Below are 8,863 nucleotides of genomic sequence, written 5' to 3'. Positions count from 1 at the left end.
GGGCAGTCGGGCTGGCAGCCAGCTTGCCGGCGCGGAGGTCACTGATCTTACCGCAGGCCCCCCCCCGCCCCGTCAGAGTGCAGTTGTCCTTCTGGGTTGTCCACATGTGTCCTCTCCCTGTCATCCCGCGCACACTGGTGCCCACCGCTCTGCAGCAGCCATTGTATGCTGTGGCTGTGCCCTGTCCGGTTGCAGACCACGGGCAGCGCTGTCAGTGCCTGTGCGCGGGCGCGAGCGTGCAGCTGGGGCTTACCTAGTCATCGCGTCGGGAGGCTCTCCTAGCCTGCTTCCCTGGGGCATTTTCTAATTCTGCGTGTAGTTTCCCTTTCCTCTGGAGCATGTAGAAACAAAGGAATACTCACTCTCTATAAGCCTAGTACCCAGAGAGAATGGATTTTTAATATGGCTATTATTTTAAGTCCAATGCCTGCATGTCTTTTTAAAGATGAAATTGTAGGCATCCATTTTTTGAGAAACTTCTCTGAACTCTTAAATTGTTTTAAAATCTCTTCCAATAAACCTAATCATGAGTGACAGTAAGATGGTTATGAAACCTTTTCCTCCTTTGTAATCCAGGTCTGTAGTTTTTTCTCAGTTTCATCGTGTGTAAAAATGTGTAGCATTTTAAGCGGAACATAAATATTTAATGGGATTTATGTTTAATAACTTTGAGTGACTTTGTTTTCTTTCACAGACAAGGTCTTGCTGTGTAGTGTCAGGCTGATAATAAATTTGTGGCAATCTTCCTACCTCAGCCTCCAGAGTGCTGAGATTCCCGGGTGTGTCACCACGTCTACCTTTGAGTGACTTTTTAAAAATTTGGAATATTATAAATGTTCATCTACCTAGCAGGAACATCTGCCTCTTGACAGTATGACATTTTGCTTGTTAAATAGTAAAATAATATAGAACTTGTTAACCATTTGTGCTGTGTAGGTTGCAACCTTCTGAGGGAGATAGGCCTTATTAAATCCTTTTAAATTGAGGAAAATATTTTGTTAGGTAAATAGAACAGTACACTAGGCCTTTATAGATATTAAAACATAATTATTTTTAAAAAATGAGAATAATTGCAAATCAGAGTTCAGCACACACCATGCTCCTTGAGGGAATATATTATCATAGAATATATTATCATCAGATTTAAACTTCACCAGGACAGTAATCTCATTGGCTTTTGCATAGTGTTTTTCAAATTTTTCCCTGTGTCTGACAGACAGTAAATATTTATGAATGAAGAGATTCAGTGTTGCCACTATTCCTTTCGCTTCTCCATTTTAATCTTGGTTTTTAAATCACTTACTCTTCACTTGTGCCCTCAGCAGAGGAAATTGAGGAAAAGGAGGATTTGTATTTATATTTAGTATAGGACCTAAAATAAATTTCTATTTCTAGGGTAGATTTCAATTTGTGTAATTATTAATGTGGATAATACTAAATCTGTTGTGTCTAAATAGTTGATGGTGCAAAAAAATGGTCATCTATATGGGGTAATGGGGTTTATTACATGGTCTTTGTCTAAATGACTTTTATTGTTTCAAAAAAGTCACCATAGGCCATTTGTAGGTTTTAAGTTAGGCAAAATGAACGAAGAAGTATTTACGCTGCTTTACTTTTCGGAGCTACTTATCTTTTTTTTTTTTTCTCATTGAGTTTATTGGTACATTTTAGGTATACAGTACAGTTTCATTATTGGGATCTTGTACCTTTACATGACAGATCTTGGTTCTCATTTTTTCCCCTATCCCTGCCCTCCCTTCACCCCTCCTCCCCTCCCCCTTTACAAATAGTTCATTTCCATTTTTTTCATTTTCTCATATTTTTTTATTTTCCCTTATTAGCTTTCCCCTACCCTTCCCACTTCCCCTACACCTTTAGCCCCTTTCTTCCTATTTCGAATTGTCCAATCTTTAGGTATTTCAGCCATGTCTTTTAATGAATTCATTTTTAACATTTCAAATCAGAGATCATTTGATATTTAAATTTGGAAGAAGTTGCTTTTAGTGGAAATATAACTAAGTGCTGCTGTTGACTTTGTCATTGCTAATACTGTCATAACAAGCCAAGGAATCTGTAATATAATGTAGAACTAGATAAGTGATTAACCTTCAGAAATAGCCCTGAAAGTAAAGCATATGTGTTCATATTTGAATTTCTCAAAATATGAGCAGAGTAACTTCAGAGTAGCTAGATGAGTAGATAGATGAGGCATATGTGTTTTCCTTGTAAATGGAAAGCCTTTTTGAAATGTACCTCCTATTTTGTGATTCTTTACCAGTGCTCTGAAAAAATTGAACAGTTTATAAAACCAAAATAAAGAAAAATAAGCCCCATTATTGCAAACCATTCAACTGTATCTTCTTACAATGTAATGCTCTTTCCTTAGACCTGAAACAGTTTAGGCATAGTCTGGGTTTAGGTTCAAAGTCGTATTACAGAACTACACAAACATGTGTATTAAAGGCTTACCAAGTGCAATATTAGTATAGTTTTGAATTTTGGAATTGGGTTGTTTAGGTAGGTTAATCAGGAAAAAAGCTGATATGAATTTTGGCGTATTATGATTGTGTATGTAATGATTCACTTCTTTCCAGTAAACATTATAGATTGTATAGTGAAACATTTGTATGGTATTTTCTCAGCCTATAAGTATGGTTTTATAAAATTTGTTGTGATAAAAAATTTTAAAAATCTACAGATTGTGGTTGAGAGAACATATACCTGTAGGTCATTTAAGGACTTTAAATCTTTCATACTGAATCCTAAAGTATTCATAGGTTGACTTTGGCTCTGTACACAAACTCGTATATTCCCTATATATTTTGTATTATTCAGAATTTTGAAAAATTTAATTGTTAAAGTTTTTCAGACTTCTTTTTCACAGATACTTTTTATCCATAGAAAATTATTAGTCATATTTCTATGGTTAATTTTACTGAAAAGCGGATATATTCTGTTAGTTGTGCATGCAAAGAGAATTAAAACCTATGATCTTTCAATGGATTAACAATACTTTATGGGAAAATTATACATGTTTAATAATTTGCATAGACGTTTTAAAGTAATATTTGTCAAGCTTTTAAGTCAATATGTAAGAGAAGCTTCCCACACAAAGTCATCATTTTCCTGTCTTATGGGCAGAAATGGACTCACAAGATGGATTTGAAGAGATAATGTGATGAGGTTAAACAGGGTGGAAACAAATGATGATTTCATAGTTAAAATACTTTTAGTAACTTAGCTTTTTTTAGGTCAACATGTTACTTTAGAACTTGAATATTATTTTGAATTAGATTAGCACTTCTTTTTTCAGTGTAATCAGGGAATGAGGAACTCATATTTTATGTGTAACTAATGTTTAAGCTTAGAATTCTTCCATCAACTGTAGTGCTTTACTTATTTAATGTGAATACAATCTTCTGTATAGCTGACGCTTATGATTTAAGCACTCAAACTTAAACCACAATAAATATTTAAAACATTTTGAATAAATTAGTTATTATAAAAGGATTATTTCCCTACTGTTTTTTTTTTTTTTGGTACCATGGATCAAAGTCGGGATCTTGCATTAGCAAGGCAGGCGCTGTACCACTGAGCTAAATCCCTGGTCCTCCATACCTTCTTTTGAAAGACTGTGCATAACGTAATATGATCTTATTGTTGACTTTACTCTGGACCTATTTTTGTGAGTATGTGCACTATACAGTGGCTGCCTTCAGACCTTTTGGCTAAATGGTTCTATTACATTTCCTACATAGAGTTGTGTTTTTGTGTTTTTTCCTTTAAAGTTAGCTGTTGTAATTTACAATTTGTCTGTTGCTATCATCTCTTTTCTTATCACTTTCCATCTTGACATGCTGATTCTAATTGTTGTGAATTGGGAAATTTGATAAACTTCCATGCTTAAAAAAAAAAGCCCAGAGGCCTGACTCATGTAAGTAAAATTTAATAATATGAACCTCTTAATATTCTGGTTGCTGAATAATCAGAAACTATGTCTGTTAGAGATAAGTGAACCTTCACTGAATTTTTACTGGCAGTATAATCCTTTACATACTTTAAATGTCTTAACTCATTTTTCACGTTGTTGTTGCCTTGAGTATGCTTCATAAGACTATTCAGACCTTGTCCATAATAATACTTTTGACTACAGTTTTTAAAATCATGGTATATGCAGTCGAACTTTGGCCTGGGACCTTGAGTTAAATCTATGGCTTTGGAGCAAGTTTGGTGTCATTTCTTAGGAATCTTAGGGCCCTACTACTAGTAGGTGTTCAAAATGGAGATTTTTTCAGCTACTGGTCTTCGTAGAATTTTCATCATTTACAAAAGTCACCTCTACCCCCCCTTAAACTGCATTCAAAACAAATCACAGACATTTGGTAAGGGCTATTTGTTTTAACTTCCTTGCCATTTGACAAATGCCAAGAGTTTAGTTGAGACACAGCATTCATGGGGGCATGTTTGGAGCTTATCTGCTCTTCACAGTTACAGATTTATAAAGTATATTCCTGGGTCATACCACATCATAGAGCAGCTGAGTATGTAGACTGCATTGCTCTCCACTCTGCTGCCCTCGTTACTTTTACCCAATTGTGCATTAATGACACTATTGGTGCAAACTGAGGATCATCAATAGAAGCAATCACAGAGTCTTGACATTATTATCAAGAAGCATTGCTTATATCAGAAAGTAGTTTCTTTTTGTGAAGATTTCTATGTGATAGGTCCATGTCATTTTAGTGCTGTATTTCTATGCATTTGATTTGTATATCTACTAGATACATGGATATGTAACCACATAAGTTCTACTTCTACTTGTATAGTTAACTTCTTTATAGTTAACTTCTACTTGTATAGTTCTTAAAAATCTTAGTAAGAAATCTGTGGCTAATCTCTAAGGGGTGTGTAGAACATCATAATGTATTTGGCCTTATCCTTAGCTCTGCTGTGTTCCTACATTTTAATATAGATTTTATTGATTTCCACATGAAGAAAAGTACACATAGCACAAGCATATTACTCCATGTATTTCCCCCCTTTTGGTACTGGGGATCCAAACTCAGGACCTTGCGCTTGCCAGGCTGGTGCAGTGCCACTGAGCTAAATCCCCAGCCCTGCTCCATGTATTTTTTGCTTTTCTCATTTGGTAGCTTTTTATTTCACTTTGTAGTATATTTTTGTTTTGTTTGGTTTGGTTTGGTTTTTTGAGACAGGGTCTCACTATGTAGTTGAGACCAACCTGGAACTCACTATGTAGCTCAGGCTGGCCTTAAACTCACAGCGATTCTCCTGCCTCAGCCTCCCGAGTGCTGGGATTACAGGTGTGAGCCACCACGCCCAGCGTATCTGTAGTATGTTTTGATTGATAGAAGTTCTTACTTTTAAAGTAGTTTGTAAATTTCCTGTGTTGTTAACACTGTAAACTAGTTAAGAAATCAGCTTACTCCAAAGTAATGAAAATATCGCTCTGTTTTCTTTTAAAGGTTTTATTGTTTTCTTCATTTTTTCTCACTCTAGAGAAACAACGTGGTATTTAAACATATTGTTTCATTTTTTAAATTAATATAAAAATCCGTCTGGAGTTCATTTTCATTTATACTGTAGTGTTGAATGTAGGAGTCATGATTACACATTTTCCTTAAGGATCACTTGACCAGGCACCACTTTGTGAAGATTGTATTTTTCCCACTACCTTCAAGGAGCACATGTACTGTATCAAGTGACAAGATTGCTGTGGGGCTGCTTTTGAACCCTCTTCTGTCCCATTGGTCTAATTGCCTATTGCGCTATTACCATACTAGATTATTAACTATAGTTTTAAAATGTCTTGGTATTTGATATGTTTCCTACCCTTATTTTTGAAGATTGTCTTGGGTATCATTAGCATTTTGCATACTAACTCTTAGGGTGCAGCTGTCATTTTCCATTAAACAATCTTCAGGGATAAACATGACTTTGCTGTTTTTTTGTTCATGTAGTGAATTATATTGATTAACTTTTGCATGTAAAATCACTCTAGAATAAAACACTTGGTTGTGATATATTAATCTTTCTGACATTATTTTTGTATTCGGAAAGTTAACATTTAATTTGATATTTTTCCCTATTTATTCATGGGAGAGATTGGTCTTTAATTTCCTTTGCGATATCCTTGTGTGATATTTGTCTTTAAGGTTATCTTCCTTTATGAAACAAGTAGGTAAATGTTCTTTTTTCTGTTCTAAAATTGAGTATATAAAATTTATATTATTTCTTTCTTAAATATTTAGAATAATCACTAGGGAAGCATCTGAACCACAGATAGTCTGTGGAAAATCTTTTAGTGACAGATTCAATTTAATGGTGAATGCACCATTCAGATTACCTGCTTCTTGTATCAGTTTCTTTTTTTTTTTTTTTTTTTGGTACTGGCTATTGAACTCGGGTCCTTGGACTTGCAAGGCAGGCCACCAAACCGCTGAGCTAAATCCCCGGCCCTAGTTTCATTAAGTTTTACAAGAATATGTCTGTTTCATTTATACTATCAAGTTTATTAAGGTATTTCTTAATATCCTCTCAATATTTTTATTGTTCATAAGATCTATAGTGATCTCCAGTTAACTTACTTGGTTGGTAATTGGTATCTTCCTCAGTTTTTCCTTACTAGAGCTATATACATTTTATTAATTTTTTTGAAGAATCAGCTTTTGATCTTACTAATTTTGTCTTTCTGCTCATGGATTATTTAAAAAATGTATATCTTTTAAACAGTTGAAATTCTTCTGGTTATTTCATTTATATATTTCTAACTAATTCCACTGCAGAGAACATATTTAAAAGATTTCAGGCTTTTGGAGTTTTTTTGATCCTTTATGATGCAGTGCACAGTAATTTCATAAGTGTTTCCTGTGCATCTGAAAATAATTATATTTTGTCATTGTTGATTGAATGTTGTATACATGTCAAGCCTAGTGTGTTGTGTCATTTATATCTTCATTATCCTTACTAGTTTTTTATATGCTTAGTCTTTTTGGTATTGAGAGATGTAAGATAATGTTAAAAGTTTACCTGAGTTTAGATTTGTTTGTTTTTCCTTTTAGTTGTCATTTTTCTTTGTGAATATTTTGTTGTTATATTTCTTAGTTGTGTGCAGATTTAGAATTATGATCTTTTCTTTGCAGCTTGACTTCTTTGTGGTCATGAAATGTCCCTTTCTATGCTATTGTCTTTAATTAATATTTGTGTGGTATATCTTTTTCCATCTTTCACTCTTTCTGGATATTTAGTTTCTCTTCTAGGCAGAATAGAATCAGATTTTGCAGTTATGTAGTCTTATAATTTTAGTCTTTTATTTACGGTATTTAGGTCATTATACATGATGTTATTTTCTTTGAATTTACAGCTACTATCTTAGTTTTTTCTCTACTTTTTTTTTGCCTTGTAATTTAGTTATGATTTATATCTGGATGCCCCCCACCCAAAGCCTCAGGAGCTCATGGGAGGGCTTTGGAATGGTGATTGTATTATGGGTCCTTGTAGCTGACTTGATGCTAGGAGGTTGATGTGGTTGGAATAGGTGGTCCCTGTGGGTATGGATGGGAAAGATACATCTCCCTTTCTGGCTCTTTCCCTGGCCTCCATGCCTTCCTTGCTTTGGAGCCAGCCAACTGTACCAAAAACAGGAACCAAACCTCTCTTCCCTTAAATTGCTGGTATCAGGCATTGTATTCCAGTGCCAAGAAACTAACTAAGACTTTAGTAGTTTTATGTTTATTTATTCTACTAATCAGTCTTTCATTCTGTGAACTGGTTAGTCATACACAATAATACCTTGGTTCACAAATATTTCTGTTCACAAATAATTCACTTCTCAAACAAAAGTCTTTGGGGCTGGAGATTTAGCTCAGTGGTGCCTGCCTCACAACTGCAAGGTCCTGAGTTCAATCCCTAATACCAAAAAAAAAAAAACAAAAAACAAAAGTGTTTGACAGAATTTTTCTTCCATGCACAGATTCCACATTGGGTGACAAACACAAATGCACCCATCTTCCCCCAAAGCATAAAACAAATTAAGATTGTGAACTATGAACCGAGGTACCACTGTATTCTATCTGTTTTTCTCTATATGTACATATAAAATATTTAATTTCTATTCTTTGGAAAGTTACCTTTTATTTATTATAGTCCAATGAAAATTGTAACTTTAACTGCTTCTCCAGTAGTGGTTGAACTATTTACTTTCTCTTATCATAAAATATACTTAAAATCTCCACATATTTTCAGTTCTATGAGATTATTGTATGTTATGCTTCACATTTAGTAATTGCACTTTTATTTTTTATTTAAATATCTACCTTTTTCACTTCCATGAGTTTTAGAAAAAACTTGGCCATTATCGTCTCAATGCTCCACTTCTACTTTTGTTAGACTTTCCCAGGCCTCACTTGATTCACTCCTTTCTGTATTTTTACATTCTTTTTCTCTCTGCCTCAGTTTGTATGTTTTCTGTTGACTTCTCATCCAATTCGTTAATCATGTCATCTGCTGTGGTCTTTTGCACTGCTTAATCCATGGAAGGGCTTTTAAATTCTAGGTAGTTCTTGAATTTTCTATTTAATTTCTTTTAAAAATCTAATTCTGTCATGAAAAGAATTATCTTTTCGTCTGTTACACTCTTTTTTTTCTATGTTCTCTTGAACATATTAATCATAGTTACTTTTAAGTTGCCATTGATCTAGAATAGGATCCTCTTTTTATCTGCATTACTTTTTTCCTTCCACCTCTCTCCTTTTTTTTTCCTAGTTTTGTCTTTTGGCATGTCTAGAATTTTTTTATGTGTTAAAATATATCTCTTATTTATTTATTTATTATTTTGGTTTTT

The 8,863-nt window shown here is 34.1% G+C and overlaps 1 protein-coding gene across 1 annotated transcript in view; it reads left to right on the top strand.

Moving 5' to 3' along the window:
• The first annotated feature begins 104 nt into the window (after positions 1–104).
• Rundc3b (RUN domain containing 3B) overlaps positions 105–8,863 on the top strand; it is a 163,990-nt gene continuing 155,231 nt past the window's right edge. Inside the window, exon 1 of the mRNA XM_010632934.2 lies at positions 105–220. Within this exon, the coding sequence (XP_010631236.1) occupies positions 105–220 (116 nt within the window). The remainder of the gene's footprint in view (positions 221–8,863) is intronic.

This window comes from Fukomys damarensis, unplaced genomic scaffold, assembly GCF_012274545.1.
Source record: "Fukomys damarensis isolate Sample0158 unplaced genomic scaffold, DMR_v1.0_HiC HiC_scaffold_4, whole genome shotgun sequence".
In the NCBI taxonomy this organism is placed as follows: domain Eukaryota; kingdom Metazoa; phylum Chordata; class Mammalia; order Rodentia; family Bathyergidae; genus Fukomys; species Fukomys damarensis.
The sequence above is the reverse complement of the archived record's forward strand: the minus strand, read 5'-3'. Positions and strand labels throughout refer to the sequence as shown.